General features: G+C 38.7%; 1 protein-coding gene across 1 annotated transcript in view; it reads right to left on the reverse strand.

The window, feature by feature from the left end:
* Positions 1 to 19,289, reverse strand: part of LOC100369806 (dual 3',5'-cyclic-AMP and -GMP phosphodiesterase 11-like) — a 92,511-nt gene that overhangs the window by 24,298 nt on the left and 48,924 nt on the right. The window contains exons 2-4 of the mRNA XM_085494054.1: positions 5,246 to 5,416; positions 4,193 to 4,282; positions 3,861 to 3,998 (exon numbers count right to left, since the gene is read on the reverse strand). Of these exons, the coding sequence (XP_085350180.1) occupies positions 3,861 to 3,998; positions 4,193 to 4,282; positions 5,246 to 5,416 (399 nt within the window). The remainder of the gene's footprint in view (positions 1 to 3,860; positions 3,999 to 4,192; positions 4,283 to 5,245; positions 5,417 to 19,289) is intronic.

The raw sequence follows: 19,289 nt of genomic DNA on the forward strand, positions 1-19,289 counted from the left end.
TTATCAGTTATTACATGACAAATCTCTGTTATAGCACGTCACATTTTCAAGTCACAAAGCCACAATATCAGGGGGTTGTCAGGTAAACAATAACCTTTTCATTACATGACTTATAAGTGACAAATACTGATGACTTCACAAGTGATTTGGTCATTCTTTGGGAACTAGATTTCCCGATAGATGTGTGCACTGAAAGCACACTCTCAATCAAAGATTGACAAACACTACATAGTTGATTGGCAAAAGTTGCATATGCTCAATTAAGACTAACAATGCAATTTTGTTGATCTTGACTGAATGTGACCTTTAGTAGATACATTGTAATTATAATCCAATATATGGTTTAGATATACCTGTGTGATTAAGAAATGTCTTGGTGAATAGGAACAAAGTTATAACACAACTTTCCAAATATGATGCAGTAGTTTGCAATGTTTGCAAACTGTACAGTTTTCTGTTTTATTAATATTCCTCAACTAGAAGATGCCAGGTACACAAAAACACACCAGGGTGTAATGTGCATAGTGATTAGGTCACATAGTAAAAATATGAGTAGTTGAATACAGGGTCATGTTTTACAGTTGGATTAAAGATATCATATGTTTCAATATTTGCTGACAATATGCCCTCTAATAGTACAGGTATAACATTCTGATTTTGTGTGGAGACACTACTGTTATTTCTTATTGAGTTCACACAGTGGCATGCAATAACGGCAGTGTATAAAACCATTGTTAAGAATATTGTTAGAATTAGTTGCTTTTGTTGTTACTTTCTCACTGTGTCGTTGAATAATTAATTTTTGGTTAATAAATTTAATTGGAAATGGGATAATGAAGCTGAGAAAAGGAGTTGACATGACGATAGTGTACATCAATGGAGTGAGAAAATGAATCAGCCATGTGATGAAGTGCGGTGATCATTGGTGTGCAGAAGGTTATGATAGAGGGCACTGTTCAAAACACAGAGAGTGCTCATCTGCAGTGACAACATGTGATAATGAATCAGCCATGTGATGCAGTGCAAGTGATCATGGATGCCCAAATAGAGAGGGCACCCTTCTGCAGTGACATGTGATGATGGATTGGCAGACAAGAAAATGAAAGGACAGGAAATATTCACCATTTCTTTAACTTCTTTCTTAAATTTTCTCCTCTGGAAATGCAGCAAAATAAACCATGAGAAATGAATGCAGGTTAGGAAGATGAGAAGCAAACAGTAAGCAGGCAAATTACGAAACCAGGAGAATGGTTTCTATGACAACACAGAAATGAGCAGCAATAACACAACATGCAGTGGTATACATATATATTATATTGGGTTACATTTTTTTAATTAAATTAGATAATTAAACTGGTTCACTTTGCAAAACTGTAAAAAAAAATCATTTTGTTTACGGTTTTGTTTAAGGTATATTTTATGGTATACAATATTTAATGGTTTTAATTCAATGGATTTTGTAGTCAGCCAAAAAAACAAAAAATAAACAGGGAATATTTTAAGTATTAAGCGAATTTGCATGCATTCATTTTTAAATAACATCAAAAAATGATTAGTGAAATGAAACTAATATTATTGTGTTAGATGATGGATTGTACAAAACATTAAAAAAGAACAATATAATGCTACTACCAAAACATTCTTTATAAATGGTTGATATACATTGTCACATGTTGTGTCTTGTCAGGTCAGGTCAGGTCAGGTCAGTTGGGACAAGAATAGAAACTATAGTGGATATTCCATATACTCTCATGACTGATATTAAATCACACCAGGGGACATTCAGCTTCTGACAAAATCTTGTGTGAAGTAAATTTAGAATGTTCGAAATCACTTCCCAATTATTGATCGCTTTTCAGTGTTCTCCCCAGACTTCATGTCAAGCTTCACAGCTAATTTGCATAATAATGCATTTAATTTGCATAATATTATTTGCATAATTATCAGTCAGTTCATATGACATCAGGAAAACATTTGTACCTACCAAGTGACCTTAGTTTAGGTGTGGTTATTATCACTATCTACCAAGTGACCTTAGTTTAGGAGAGGTCATTATCACTATCTACCAAGTGACCTAAGTTTAGGAGAGGTCATTATCACTATCTACCAAGTGACCTAAGTTTAGGAGAGGTCATCATCACTATCTACCAAGTGACCTTAGTTTAGAAGAGGTCAGTCATCATCAATATCTACTAAGTGACCTTTAGTTTAGGAGAGGTCATTATCACTATCTACCAAGTGACCTTAGTTTAGGAGTGGTCATCATCACTATCTACCAAGTGACCTTAGTTTAGGTGTGGTCATTATCACTATCTACCAAGTGACTTTAGTTTAGGAGAGGTCATTATCACTATCTACCAAGTGACTTTAGTTTAGGAGAGGTCATTATCACTATCTACCAAGTGACCTTAGTTTAGGAGAGGTCATCATCACTTTCTACCAAGTGACCTTAATTTAAGAGAGGTCATCATCACTATCTACCAAGTGACCTTAGTTTAGGAGAGGTCAGTCATCATCACTATCTACCAAGCGACCTTAACTTAGGAGAGGTCATTCATCATCACTATCTACCAAGTGACCTTAGTTTAGAAGAGGTCAGTCATCATCAATATCTACCAAGTGACCTTTAGTTTAGGAGAGGTCATTATCACTATCTACCAAGTGACCTTAGTTTAGGAGTGGTCATCATCACTATCTACCAAGTGACCTTAGTTTAAGTGTGGTTATTATCACTATCTACCAAGTGACATTAGTTTAGGAGAGGTCATTATCACTATCTACCAAGTGACCTTAGTTTAAGAGAGGTCATTGTCACTATCTACCAAGTGACCTTAGTTTAGGTGTGGTCATTATCACTATCTACCAAGTGACCTTAGTTTAAGAGAGGTCATTGTCACTATCTACCAAGTGACCTTAGTTTAGGAGAGGTCATCATCACTATCTACCAAGTGACCTTAGTTTAGGAGAGGTCATTGTCACTATCTACCAAGTGACCTTAGTTTAGGAGAGGTCATCATCACTATCTACCAAGTGACCTTAATTTAGGAGAGGTCAGTCATCATCACTATCTACCAAGCGACCTTAACTTAGGAGAGGTCATCATCACTATCTACCAAGTGACATTAGTTTAGGAGAGGTCATTCATCATCACTATCTACCAAGTGACCATAGTTTAGAAGAGGTCATCATCACTATCTACCAAGTGACCTTAATTTAGGAGAGGTCATCATCACTATCTACCAAGTGACCTTAGTTTAGGAGAGGTCATTCATCATCACTATCTACCAAGTGACCTTAGTTTAGGAGAGGTCATTATCACTATCTACCAAGTGACCTTAGTTTAGGTGTGGTCATTATCACTATCTACCAAGTAACATTAGTGTAGGAGAGGTCATTATCACTATCTACCAAGTGACCTTAGTTTAGGAGAGGTCATTGTCACTATCTATCAAGTGACCTTAGTTTAGAAGAGGTCAGTCATCAATATCTACCAAGTGACCTTAGTTTAGGAGAGTTCATCATCATTATCTACCAAGTGACCTTAGTTAAGGAGAGGTCATCATCACTATCTACCAAGTGACCTTAGTTTAGGAGAGGTCATTCATCATCACTATCTACCAAGTGACCTTAGTTTAGGAGAGGTCATCATCACTATCTACCAAGTGACCTTAGTTTAGGAGAGGTCATTCATCATCACTATCTACCAAGTGACCTTAGTTTAGGAGAGGTCATCATCACTATCTACCAAGTGACCTTAATTTAGGAGAGGTCATCATCACTATCTACCAAGTGACCTTAACTTAGAAGAGGTCATCATCACTATCTACCAAGTGACCTTAGTTTAGGAGTGGTCATCTTACCTTTGATGAGTCGTCTACCAATAGTACTGAACACCTTTCACACTGTAACAATGATACAGTATGCATCATGATACGCTGAACCATGTTTTCTAATGTACTTTGCTCTTCAAAGACAACACGTGCAAGATCCAACAGCACCTACAGTAAATGTAACATACAATTCACAAACACTCAAATAAGAACTACCTGGATATGATCAATCATAGTCATCTTTCATAATCTAGTGTGCCAAGCTGGTCATGTGAAATGGAATAAATCACAATATACCCCTCAGTTTATGAAAATCACACTGACATTCCAAATTAGTGCAATGATAAGAATGAAATACTTACCTGATTTCTCTTGATTTCTAGCTGTGATTTCTCATAGAGTTGTGCATTGCGTATTCCAATTCCAGCAAATTGTAAAAACTGACGAAAAACCTGCAAAATGAACCAAATACTTTTTTCAGAATCATGTATTCCTTTGCGAATTCATCTAAAGATGGTTGATACAGTAATTAAACCAGTCCTTCTGTACTGTGCAGAAATATGGTCAGGTGATATAGTTAAACACACAAAGGATCAGTGAAACTTTGCAGCTCCAATGAAAAAAAAAAACTTTGCAAGGTTTTGCTGAAAGTAAATAGCAGGGCTCCCAATCTAGCTTGTTTACTTGAACTAGGGAGATATCCTCTTGCCATAGAAAGCACTAGGCAAAAGATAAGCATATAAGCTTGGCTTGACAATGCACAATTTAGGTACACAAAATTGGGTATCTAGTGTAATTCAACTATTGGATGAATTAAAACTTAATATAAGGTAAAACACAGTGAGGCATTAATAAAAGGAGTTTGTGAAAAACTTGAATTACAATGTCGAAAAAAATGTAAGGAATTTATGCACAACAACAAAAATTTTAAGCAATAAAAATGAAGACATTATAAATGATATGGCAAAACATATCTATAACTGTTTTAATATACAAGAAAATTCAATAAAAATTGAAATACAAACCAGCTGCTTCAGAAAATACAAATTAACCATTTTTTCTATGTTTAGTGTTAGTTATTTGTAGTTTTCCGAAAGTATTACTTTATTGTACTTTTCATGAAAACCTCAAATATGGGGTATAATAGCAATAAAGATTCTATACTATATTGATTGATATAACTATACTGAATCATGGAGCCTGTAAATATGTGTACCTTAGTCAATCAAAACTATTGTAGAAAGTATAACAGTAAAAGTCTTAGTGTAAATAGCAGCAGTCCAGGCATGCATAATATTTAGTCACTGAAGGGGAGGTCCAAAAATAATCCACAAAACCCATGTGTTAATTTAATTATTGTATATGTACACTTCAAAAAGAATAAAAAAAGAAGGCAAGGTTTCACTAATAATTACCTTTACATCACCTTCTGTAAAGCAAGTTTCCTCTTTCTCTTTATCTGGTATTTTATTTATCACTTGTGCCACTCCAATAACATCACCACCATGTTCCATGATTGGCATACAGAGTATGTTTTTGGTCTTGTAGCCAGTTTTCAGGTCAATTTCACAGTTAAACCGTGGATCCTGCAACAAGGAAAATTTGAATTTATAAGACAGCGCCCTCTATCATTTGTGAAATGAGCAAATGTTTAAAGACCACCCTCTAGGGAGTAGTGTGAGAAATGTTCAAACAATGTTTATTTGTTAAAAAAAATCACTGATGTCTTATTTATGAAACAACACAAGAAATATATTGTCAGCCATCACGTCAATCATTGATGACAAAACACACCTCCCTTATCACAGTGAAAAATACTGTAGTAGACCACAGGATGCAAGGATGACAAAACACACTTCCCTTATCACAGTGAAATATACTGTAGTAGACCACAGGCTGCAAGGATGACTAAACACACTTCCCTTATCACAGTGAAATATACTGTAGTAGACCACAGGCTGCAAGGATGACAAAACACACTTCCCTTATCACAGTGAAATATACTGTAGTAGACCACAGGCTGCAAGGATGACTAAACACACTTCCCTTATCACAGTGAAATATACTGTAGTAGACCACAGGCTGCAAGGATGACTAAACACACTTCCCTTATCACAGTGAAATATACTGTAGTAGACCACAGGCTGCAAGGATGACAAAACACACTTCCCTTATCACAGTGAAATATACTGTAGTAGACCACAGGCTGCAAGGATGACAAAACACACTTCCCTTATCACAGTGAAATATACTGTAGTAGACCACAGGCTGCAAGGATGACTAAACACACCTCCCTTATCACAGTGAAATATACTGTAGTAGACCACAGGCTGCAAGGATGACTAAACACACTTCCCTTATCACAGTGAAATATACTGTAGTAGACCACAGGCTGCAAGGATGACAAAACACACTTCCCTTATCACAGTGAAATATACTGTAGTAGACCACAGGCTGCAAGGATGACTAAACACACCTCCCTTATCACAGTGAAATATACTGTAGTAGACCACAGGCTGCAAGGATGACTAAACACACTTCCCTTATCACAGTGAAATATACTGTAGTAGACCACAGGCTGCAAGGATGACTAAACACACTTCCCTTATCACAGTGAAATATACTGTAGTAGACCACAGGCTGCAAGGATGACAAAACACACTTCCCTTATCACAGTGAAATATACTGTAGTAGACCACAGGCTGCAAGGATGACAAAACACACTTCCCTTATCACAGTGAAATATACTGTAGTAGACCACAGGCTGCAAGGATGACAAAACACACCTCCCTTATCACAGTGAAATATACTGTAGTAGACCACAGGCTGCAAGGATGACTAAACACACTTTCCTTATCACAGTGAAATATACTGTAGTAGACCACAGGCTGCAAGGATGACAAAACACACCTCCCTTATCACAATGAAATATACTGTAGTAGACCACAGGCTGCAAGGATGACAAATCACACCTCCCTTATCACAGTGAAATATACTGTAGTAGACCACAGGCTGCAAGGATGACAAAACACACCTCCCTTATCACAGTGAAATATACTGTAGTAGACCACAGGCTGCAAGGATGACAAAACACACCTCCCTTATCACAGTGAAATATACTGTAGTAGACCACAAGATGCAAGGATGACAAAACACACCTCCCTTATCACAGTGAAATATACTGTAGTAGACCACAGGCTGCAAGGATGACAAAACACACCTCCCTTATCACAGTGAAATATACTGTAGTAGACCACAAGATGCAAGGATGACAAAACACACCTCCCTTATCACAGTGAAATATACTGTAGTAGACCACAGGCTGCAAGGATGACAAAACACACCTCCCTTATCACAGTGAAATATACTGTAGTAGACCACAAGATGCAAGGATGACAAAACACACCTCCCTTATCACAGTGAAATATACTGTAGTAGACCACAAGATGCAAGGATGACAAAACACACCTCCCTTATCACAGTGAAATATACTGTAGTAGACCACAGGCTGCAAGGATGACAAAACACACCTCCCTTATCACAGTGAAATATACTGTAGTAGACCACAGGCTGCAAGGATGACAAAACACACCTCCCTTATCACAGTGAAATATACTGTAGTAGACCACAGGCTGCAAGGATGACTAAACACACTTCCCTTATCACAGTGAAATATACTGTAGTAGACCACAGGCTGCAAGGATGACAAAACACACCTCCCTTATCACAGTGAAATATACTGTAGTAGACCACAGGCTGCAAGGATGACAAAACACACCTCCCTTATCACAGTGAAATATACTGTAGTAGACCACAAGATGCAAGGATGACAAAACACACCTCCCTTATCACAGTGAAATATACTGTAGTAGACCACAGGCTGCAAGGATGACAAAACACACCTCCCTTATCACAGTGAAATATACTGTAGTAGACCACAAGATGCAAGGATGACAAAACACACCTCCCTTATCACAGTGAAATATACTGTAGTAGACCACAGGCTGCAAGGATGACAAAACACACCTCCCTTATCACAGTGAAATATACTGTAGTAGACCACAGGCTGCAAGGATGACAAAACACACCTCCCTTATCACAGTGAAATATACTGTAGTAGACCACAAGATGCAAGGATGACAAAACACACCTCCCTTATCACAGTGAAATATACTGTAGTAGACCACAGGCTGCAAGGATGACAAAACACACCTCCCTTATCACAGTGAAATATACTGTAGTAGACCACAGGCTGCAAGGATGACAAAACACACCTCCCTTATCACAGTGAAATATACTGTAGTAGACAACAGGCTGCAAGGATGACAAATCACACCTCCCTTATCACAGTGAAATATACTGTAGTAGACCACAGGCTGCAAGGATGACAAAACACACCTCCCTTATCACAGTGAAATATACTGTAGTAGACCACAAGATGCAAGGATGACAAAACACACCTCCCTTATCACAGTGAAATATACTGTAGTAGACAACAGGCTGCAAGGATGACAAATCACACCTCCCTTATCACAGTGAAATATACTGTAGTAGACCACAGGCTGCAAGGATGACAAAACACACTTCCCTTATCACAGTGAAATATACTGTAGTAGACCACAGGCTGCAAGGATGACAAAACACACCTCCCTTATCACAGTGAAATATACTGTAGTAGACCACAGGCTGCAAGGATGACAAAACACACCTCCCTTATCACAGTGAAATATACTGTAGTAGACCACAAGATGCAAGGATGACAAAACACACCTCCCTTATCACAGTGAAATATACTGTAGTAGACCACAGGCTGCAAGGATGACAAAACACACCTCCCTTATCACAGTGAAATATACTGTAGTAGACCACAGGCTGCAAGGATGACAAAACACACCTCCCTTATCACAGTGAAATATACTGTAGTAGACAACAGGCTGCAAGGATGACAAAACACACCTCCCTTATCACAGTGAAATATACTGTAGTAGACCACAAGATGCAAGGATGACAAAACACACCTCCCTTATCACAGTGAAATATACTGTAGTAGACCACAAGATGCAAGGATGACAAAACACACCTCCCTTATCACAGTGAAATATACTGTAGTAGACCACAAGATGCAAGGATGACAAAACACACCTCCCTTATCACAGTGAAATATACTGTAGTAGACCACAGGCTGCAAGGATGACAAAACACACCTCCCTTATCACAGTGAAATATACTGTAGTAGACCACAAGATGCAAGGATGACAAAACACACCTCCCTTATCACAGTGAAATATACTGTAGTAGACCACAAGATGCAAGGATGACAAAACACACCTCCCTTATCACAGTGAAATATACTGTAGTAGACCACAAGATGCAAGGATGACAAAACACACCTCCCTTATCACAGTGAAATATACTGTAGTAGACCACAGGCTGCAAGGATGACAAAACACACCTCCCTTATCACAGTGAAATATACTGTAGTAGACCACAGGCTGCAAGGATGACAAAACACACCTCCCTTATCACAGTGAAATATACTGTAGTAGACCACAAGATGCAAGGATGACAAAACACACCTCCCTTATCACAGTGAAATATACTGTAGTAGACCACAAGATGCAAGGATGACAAAACACACCTCCCTTATCACAGTGAAATATACTGTAGTAGACCACAAGATGCAAGGATGACAAAACACACCTCCCTTATCACAGTGAAATATACTGTAGTAGACCACAGGCTGCAAGGATGACAAATCACACCTCCCTTATCACAGTGAAATATACTGTAGTAGACCACAGGCTGCAAGGATGACAAAACACACCTCCCTTATCACAGTGAAATATACTGTAGTAGACCACAGGCTGCAAGGATGACAAAACACACCTCCCTTATCACAGTGAAATATACTGTAGTAGACCACAAGATGCAAGGATGACAAAACACACCTCCCTTATCACAGTGAAATATACTGTAGTAGACCACAAGATGCAAGGATGACAAAACACACCTCCCTTATCACAGTGAAATATACTGTAGTAGACAACAGGCTGCAAGGATGACAAAACACACCTCCCTTATCACAGTGAAATATACTGTAGTAGACCACAAGATGCAAGGATGACAAAACACACCTCCCTTATCACAGTGAAATATACTGTAGTAGACAACAGGCTGCAAGGATGACAAATCACACCTCCCTTATCACAGTGAAATATACTGTAGTAGACCACAAGATGCAAGGATGACAAAAATAGTCCCCAATAACTATTTTCTAATTTCAATGACAAATGTTACTCACTATCATTGACCTCAATCCATTCAATGACAAATGTTACTCACTATCATTGACCTCAATCCATTCAAAGACAAACACATTGATTTCTATTTTCTTTCATCATAAAGTAATCCCACACTTATCACAGCTGAAAAGATGACAAAGTGAAGTAAACATGGTATTGTCATGGCAACCAGACAGTTTCTATGATATCTTAAGAGGGCATTAGTGTTAATGCATTTGTTTTGAAATATGATGATATAAGAGTGATAGCAATGGAGTTCTAATAGACTTTCCAATTACTTATTGTACCGGAAACTATGGTAACCATATGATAAAACAAAATCATGGTAAAAATGGCAGAATATTTTATTGACATAACACGAGAAACCACACGTACAATCCAATAGAAACCACAACGTACAATCCAATAGAAACCACAACGTACAATCCAATAGAAACCACATGTACAATCCAATAGAAACTATATGTACAATCCAATAGAAACTACATGTACAATCCAATAGAAACCGCATGTACAATCCAATAGAAACCGCATGTACAATCCAATAGAAACCACACATACAATCGAATAGAAACCACATGTACAATCCAACAGAAACCACACGTACAATCGAATAGAAACCACATGTACAATCCAGATGCAAATATATCTATTACTTCCTTATTGAAATTAACATGAAAACTACCGGTAGTTAATGAACTAGTTAGTTGCCATGGTTTTATATTGCATGCCATAAATTTAGTTCAACATACATGCTGTTTGAGATTACATACAGGTAGTGACATTATGTCAAAGAGTAATGATATTGCTAGGTATAAAAATTTTATATTTTTAGTATATTTAATAGAATGCACTTTTTCAAACCTTTGGTGAAATGAAGTTTAGTTATCAGATAATCTATCTTGATAGAAATGTAAATATTAATAATGTAAATTAATTAGTGAAATAAATATTAATATGAATAAATAAATGAATTGTATGAAGGAAAGAATGTAAATGTTAATGTGAAAGAATGATCTTATGCAGGAAAGTACATCACTGTCAACACAATACAATCAAATATAATTTCACAAAAATCTATCAGTGTAAGATAAATCAATCATCAATGATTATATTTTTTTTTTTCATTTTGAGTTGAGGTATTAATGAAAGATTAGCATTCCAACTGGATTTGTTTAATTTCATTTAGTATCAGTTGCTATGTGACATGTTATTGAGAATGACAAACTTAAGATACATTGTAAGACCTTTCGAATTATTGCATATTAAAAATATAAAACATGTACAAGTGATAGATGGTAAAAACAACTCTACTGAAGAGTAGAGATACAAACATATCAAACATCCAGACGAACAGACTGCTGTTTTTTATTATACGTAGTTAAATAGAATAGCATGACAAATTTGGTGAAATCTTAAAAATGAATGAAATAGCCTTAAGGCATGGTTCAGGTGTAAAATATTAATGTTTCAAATAATTGCAGAGAACTGCTTGACAATCATGATTTGAATGCCTGTTATCATCTGTTTTGAAGGTGACACAGAACCCTATGCTACTATCTACACATAGTTGTGAAATGACAGCTGTGCTGAGAGACAGCAATGTTTAAACTGATCGAAGGATTTGTCTCTTGGGATAATTTTATACATAGAATTAAACTACTAGAAATATATCTACATTTATGGAAGGCCAATAAGCACCATCTATACATCTGTAAAGACAATTGTAATGTATAAAAATTATACATTATACAAAAGTAGAAATGTCAGAGACTTTCTATATTGTGACGAAATTTAATAGGGGTCAACTCCAAGGATCCTACATATCAGGTACATGTATCAATTAATTAATTAATTCAAGCAGTTTTTGAAAAGAGATCAAAAATCAAAGTGGGATGGACGACAAAAAGTCACATTTAGCTTTACTGTGTGATCTTAATTACAATGAAGCAAAAATAAGAAATGTGCTTTTAACTGGTTGCTACAGGCATAATGATGATTGCCCATGATCCACATACTTAAACACCCATTAACAACATTGTCAATATCACTCTAATAGTATATAATAATTATATCTATGTTAGTTTATTCAGAACTACATTCATGCATATTATTATGGTCACATGACATAATATAATCAAATCTGGTAGAGGTCTACTCAAATCTGCTAGAGGTCCACTCAAATCTGCTAGAGGTCTACTCAAATCTGGTAGAGATCCACTCAAATCTGATAGAGGTCCACTCAAATCTGGTAGAGGTCCACTCAAATCTGGTAGAGGTCCACTCAAATCTGGTAGAGGTCCACTCAAATCTGGTAGAGGTCCACTCAAATCTGGTAGAGGTCTACTCAAATCTGGTAGAGGTCTACTCAAATCTGGTAGAGGTCTACTCAAATCTGGTAGAGGTCTACTCAAATCTGGTAGAAGTCCACTCAAATCTGGTAGAGGTCTACTCAAATCTGATAGAGGTCCACTCAAATCTGATAGAGGTCCACTCAAATCTGGTAGAGGTCCACTCAAATCTGGTAGAGGTCCACTCAAATCTGGTAGAGGTCCACTCAAATCTGGTAGAGGTCTACTCAAATCTGGTAGAGGTCTACTCAAATCTGGTAGAGGTCTACTCAAATCTGGTAGAGGTCTACTCAAATCTGGTAGAAGTCCACTCAAATCTGGTAGAGGTCTACTCAAATCTGATAGAGGTCCACTCAAATCTGATAGAGGTTCACTCAAATTTGGTAGAGGTCCACTCAAATCTGGTAGAGGTCCACTCAAATCTGGTAGAGGTCTACTCAAATCTGGTAGAGGTCTACTCAAGGTACACAAGAATAGAAGCAATAAAGCTAGTGTTTTGTATCATGAAGTGAGAGAAAATTGTTCACCAATGATGGATAATCTCCAATATGAACACTGACCTAGAAAGAGAATGTAGATTTCAACGCAATAGTGATAGAAGATGAGAGTTCACCTACTGGTCATCAAGAATATGGTAATGACAGGAATATATTAAGCCATGTATGAAATGAATCAGACTTTGGGATACATAGCAATGAGAATTACAGTGTGAACACGTCAATAATAAGCAGGGGGTACACCATTGAGAATGGGTCAACAACAAAATGGATTATGACCCATTCATAATGTCAACAACTCTGACCACTGTATCACTAAGTAACTGAATTGAGAATGACAGGTGTATATAGTTAAGAAGAGAGACATCACTCAGATATACTGTATTACAGGTGTATATAGTTAAGAAGAGAGACATCACTCAGATATACTGTATTACAGGTGTATATAGTTGAGAAGAGAGACATCACTCAGATATACTGTATTACAGGTGTATATAGTTAAGAAGAGAGACATCACTCAGATATACTGTATTACAGGTGTATATAGTTGAGAAGAGAGACATCACTCAGATATACTGTATTACAGGTGTATATAGTTAAGAAGAGAGACATCACTCGGATATACTGTATTACAGGTGTATATAGTTAAGAAGAGAGACATCACTCAGATATACTGTATTACAGGTGTATATAGTTAAGAAAAGAGACATCACTCGGATATACTGTATTACAGGGGTATATAGTTAAGAAGAGAGACATCACTCAGATATACTGTATTACAGGTGTATATAGTTGAGAAGAGAGACATCACTCAGATATACTGTATTACAGGTGTATATAGTTAAGAAGAGAGACATCACTCAGATATACTGTATTACAGGTGTATATAGTTAAGAAGAGAGACATCACTCAGATATACTGTATTACAGGTGTATATAGTTAAGAAGAGAGACATCACTCAGATATACTGTATTACAGGTGTATATAGTTAAGAAGAGAGACATCACTCAGATATACTGTATTACAGGTGTATATAGTTAAGAATTGACCAACAATGCCAAGTTGAAATGTACTGACAACTCATGCCCCACAGCCCCAAACATATGCCTCATGAACCCAGATGTACCCTACAACCCCAGATATGCCCTACAGCCCCAGAAAAATGTCCCCATGACCCTAGACAAATGTCACCATGACCCCAATAATGCCCCATGTCCCCAAAGATGCACCCTAAACCTAGAGGACCCCCAGACGTGCCCTATGGCCCCAGATGTGCGTCCTATGGCCTCAAGACGTGCGCCCTATGGCCCCAAGACGTGCGCCCTATGGCCCCAAGACGTGCGCCCTATGGCCATGTCACAATTCAGAATAGTTTTCACAATGATTATAATTACTAAATAATCACAATTGCTGATAGCTGCACTTTATTATTACGAATAAAAACATTTCATTTACTAATCTAATTTTATTAGTAGTTACTTTGAAGCTGTTACCAAGCAACCTGACTTCAATCAGACTAGGCCTGAAGGAGACCAGTTATCCCAACTTTGTAAGTATACAATTAATGAAATAAGTTACTTAGCAACCAAGTCTGTAATCAGAATTACCACATGCACAAGCTAAGTTATTCCCTGAACAAAAAATATGGTTTTTATACCAGGTCATCAAAACCTGTGTCTATGTCATTGAAACAATTTCCAGTATAAGGCCAGACTTTTCTTATTCCTTGTTTCTCGAGTTTTTATAAGTCAATTTGTTTGAGAAGGGCGGGAAAAAAAAAATTAATTCTTTTTTCCCATTAGATTTGCGTGATTCTCAAGGAATTGTAAGTGAGATCATTGATCGGAGGTTGGCAATGTCGCCAATTGTGGCACAATTTTCAGCATTAATGAGGGATTTCTCGTTTGTTGACGGTTTTTGAGTTTCAAGGCGTGTCACCACAAACCACGCCGCCATATTCATTTAGTAGTCTCGAGCACCACGCAGAGAGGTCAATACCCGAGATTCACTGTCAACCAACGCGCACAAAGTATAGATCTGCACGAAACTTCGGTACTTTGATCATGATACTCCCATGAAAATGCAACTTGGATTTGTTAGGTGGCGGGCAGGAAAAAAATGAAGATAAAAATAATTTTTTTTAGCAATTTTTTGCACTTACAAATCGGCAAGAAATTACGGTGAAATAAAATTTTTATTTTTATTTCATTTTCGGCTCCTGTTCATTCGGCGGGTTCGCGAAACAAGGAATAATAAAAGTCTGGCCTAAATAAATCACAATTGTTTTCTGTCAAAAATTATAATTTGGATACAAAATATTAAAAAGCTATGTATGAACATAGCATCCAAGCATCAAAACTAAGTCCCCAAGAAAACAAATGAAAAAAACATAATTCATTTAAAGAAACAACTTGGCTTGAGCATGTGATAATATTATTTCAAGATATTTGTCTCTATTCAGCTCGAAAAAATACGCAAGAGTCGTATGACAACTAAAAGAGATACAGTACAGTTCTCGCGGAAGCTTTGGCTTTTGTGGCATCATTGTCGCCTACGCATGGCTTCATTGTCGCCTCAGCATCGCATCATTGTGGCATCAGCTTCGCGTCATTGTAGACATTGTATGCCTCTTATGACACTAAATGTTTACATTTTCCTGTTCAAACAAAGACAAATTAGGAAGTATGTGAGAAATGTACAATACAGAGGCTTGATATCTGGTTTGCCTAAAAGAATATTAACATTGAGGGATGGCTCTACGCTGTGGCTCTACGCTGTGGCTCTACGCTGTGGCTCTACGCTGTGGCTCTACGCTGTGGCTCTAAGCTGTGGCTCTACGCTGTGGCTCTACGCTGTGGCTCTACGCTGTGGCTCTACGCTGTGGCTCTACGCTGTGGCTCTACGCTGTGGCTCTACGCTGTGGCTCTACGCTGTGGCTCTACGCTGTGGCTCTACGCTGTGGCTCTACGCTGTGGCACTACGCTGTGGCACTACGCTGTGGCTCTACGCTGTGGCTCTACGCTGTGGCTCTACGCTGTGGCTCTACGCTGTGGCTCTACGCTGTGGCTCTACGCTGTGGCTCTACGCTGTGGCTCTACGCTGTGGCTCTACGCTGTGGCTCTACGCTGTGGCTCTACGCTGTGGCTCTACGCTGTGGCTCTACGCTGTGGCTCTACGCTGTGGCTCTACGCTGTGGCTCTACGCTGTGGCTCTACGCTGTGGCTCTACGCTGTGGCTCTACGCTGTGGCTCTACGCTGTGGCTCTACGCTGTGGCTCTACGCTGTGGCTCTACGCTGTGGCTCTACGCTGTGGCTCTACGCTGTGGCTCTAAGCTGTGGCTCTACGCTGTGGCTCTACGCTGTGGCTCTACGCTGTGGCTCTACGCTGTGGCTCTACGCTGTGGCTCTAAGCTGTGGCTCTAAGCTGTGGCTCTACGCTGTGGCTCTACGCTGTGGCTCTACGCTGTGGCTCTACGCTGTGGCTCTACGCTGTGGCTCTACGCTGTGGCTCCACGCTGTGGCTCCACGCTGTGGCTCTACGCTGTTGCTCTAAGCTGTGGCTCTAAGCTGTGGCTCTACGCTGTGGCTCTACGCTGTGGCTCTACGCTGTGGCTCTACGCTGTGGCTCTACGCTGTGGCTCTAAGCTGTGGCTCTAAGCTGTGGCTCTACGCTGTGGCTCTACGCTGTGGCTCTACACTGTGGCTCTACCAAGGATACATCATAGGAATGCTGAAATCTAAAAAATTTAGAACAGAATCAGCGAACTTCTTTGTATGGAGTCCGGTCAAACCCTGGTAGCAGCCATGTTTGTTTTTATTATTAGAGGACGCTTACACGCGTAATCATTCCATATTTGGCACGCTGTAACTGATGACGTTACGGTGACAGATGTATAATAATTGTAAATATTTAATAGAAACTTAAACAGCAGATGCACAGTGTGCGAGTGTATGCAATGATATAGACTGTAACAGGCTCAAATTTATGTTCAATCTCTTCACTTTTATAGTATAGTGATTTAGATCATTAGCTTTCTTTAGTCAGTAGACATTAAGTGCCGCTGAGACTGTATACATGTATGCTACATGTCAGTAGCAGACTTAAATGTATGTTTGTATGTCAAATTATGTTTCAGAATTTGGGAAACAATTTGAGGGAAATAGCATGCCAGCGAAGAATTATTCACAGCTACTTGTAAGCTAAACAACTAAATACACACACAATAGTTACATGTAAATAGAATTTTCAAGATAACAAGAATAACACTAACATTAAGAAATTAATTAATCTCACATTATAAATTAATGTCATAAAGAAATGAATCACATCCATATGATAGTGGTCATGTCTAGATACCAACATTTAAAAAAACAATCTGCTTTGTGGTTCTTAAAAAATGAATCAAAACAACAAAAATATTTACTTAAATTAGGAAATTGAGATTATCAATATAAAATGAAAAAATCCAACTGAGGTACATTTGTAGTGAGTATGAAACCCTTGCAGTGGACAGTTTTTAAGAAAATGTAAAGGGGACGAAGGCAGATAATGAGTGGAGCTAATAAAACTGACCTGACTGGGTATTCTTATTTTTCCACACAATTTGCAATTCCATTTCCTGAGGGTGTAGTAATCAGTTACTAAAAGCCATAGTATACACGACTGCAGTCTCCCTATACAAAATGTAGCTATGACTGCAGTCTCCCCATAGTAATTGATGCAGTCTCCCCATAGCTATCACTGCAGTCTCCCTATAGCAATCACTGCAGTCTCCCTATAGCAATCAATGCAGTCTCCCTATAGCAATCAATGCAGTCTCCCTATAGCAATCAATGCAGTCTCCCTATAGCAATCACTGCAGTCTCCCTATAGCAATCACTGCAGTCTCCCTATACATTTGTAGCAATCACTGCAGTCTCCCCATAGCAATCACTGCAGTCTCCCTATACATTTGTAACTATCAATGCAGTCTCCCCATAGCGATCAATGCAGTCTCCCCATAGCGATCAATGCAGTCTCCCCATAGCGATCAATGCAGTCTCCCCATAGCGATCACTGCAGTCTCCCTATGGCTTTCACTGTAATCTTTATATAGCTATCACTGCAGTCTCCCTACAGCTATCACTGCAGTCTCCCCATAGCAATCACTGCAGTCTCCCCATAGCAATCAATGCAGTCTCCCCATAGCAATCAATGCAGTCTCCCCATAGCAATCAATGCAGTCTCCCCATAGCAATCAATGCAGTCTCCCCATAGCAATCAATGCAGTCTCCCCATAGCAATCAATGCAGTCTCCCCATAGCAATCAATCCAGTCTCCCCATAGTAATCAATGCAATCTCCCTATAGCAATCAATGTAGTCTCCCCATAGCAATTAATGCAGTCTCCCCATAGCAATCAATGCAATCTCCCCATAGCAATCAATGCAATCTCCCCATAGCAATCAATGCAGTCTCCCCATAGCAATCAATGCAGTCTCCCCATAGCAATCAATCCAGTCTCCCCATAGTAATCAATGCAATCTCCCTATAGCAATCAATGCAGTCTCCCTATAGCAATTAATGCAGTCTCCCTATAGCAATCAATGCAGTCTCCCCATAGTAATCAATGTAGTCTCCCCATAGTAATCAATGTAGTCTCCCCCATAGCAATCATTGCAGTCTCCCCATAGCAATCAATGCAGTCTCCATATAGCAATCACTGCAGTCTCCCTATAGCAATCAATGCAGTCTCCCTATAGCAATCAATACAGTCTCCCTATACAAATGTAGCAATCAATGCAGTCTCCCTATAGCAATCACTGCAGTCTCCCTATAGCAATCAATGCAGTCTCCCTATAGCAATCACTGCAGTCTCCCTATAGCAATCACTGCAGTCTCCCTATACATTTGTAGCAATCACTGCAGTCTCCCCATAGCAATCACTGCAGTCTCCCTATACATTTGTAACTATCAATGCAGTCTCCCCATAGCGATCACTGCAGTCTCCCTATGGCTTTCACTGTAATCTTTATATAGCTATCACTGCAGTCTCCCTACAGCTGTCACAGTAGTCTCCCCATAGCAATTAATGCAGTCTCCCCATAGCAATCAATTTAGTCTCCCCATAGCAATCAATGCAGTCTTCCCATAGCAATAAATGCAGTCTTCCCATAGCAATAAATGCAGTCTTCCCATAGCAATAAATGCAGTCTCCCCATAGCAATAAATGCAGTCTCCCCATAGCAATCAATGCAGTCTCCCCATAGCAATCAATGCAGTCTCCCCATAGCAATCAATGCAGTCTCCCCATAGCAATCAATGCAGTCT

The sequence above is a fragment of the Saccoglossus kowalevskii genome, chromosome 19, assembly GCF_978046115.1.
Source record: "Saccoglossus kowalevskii chromosome 19, keSacKowa6.1, whole genome shotgun sequence".
NCBI lineage: Eukaryota > Metazoa > Hemichordata > Enteropneusta > Harrimaniidae > Saccoglossus > Saccoglossus kowalevskii.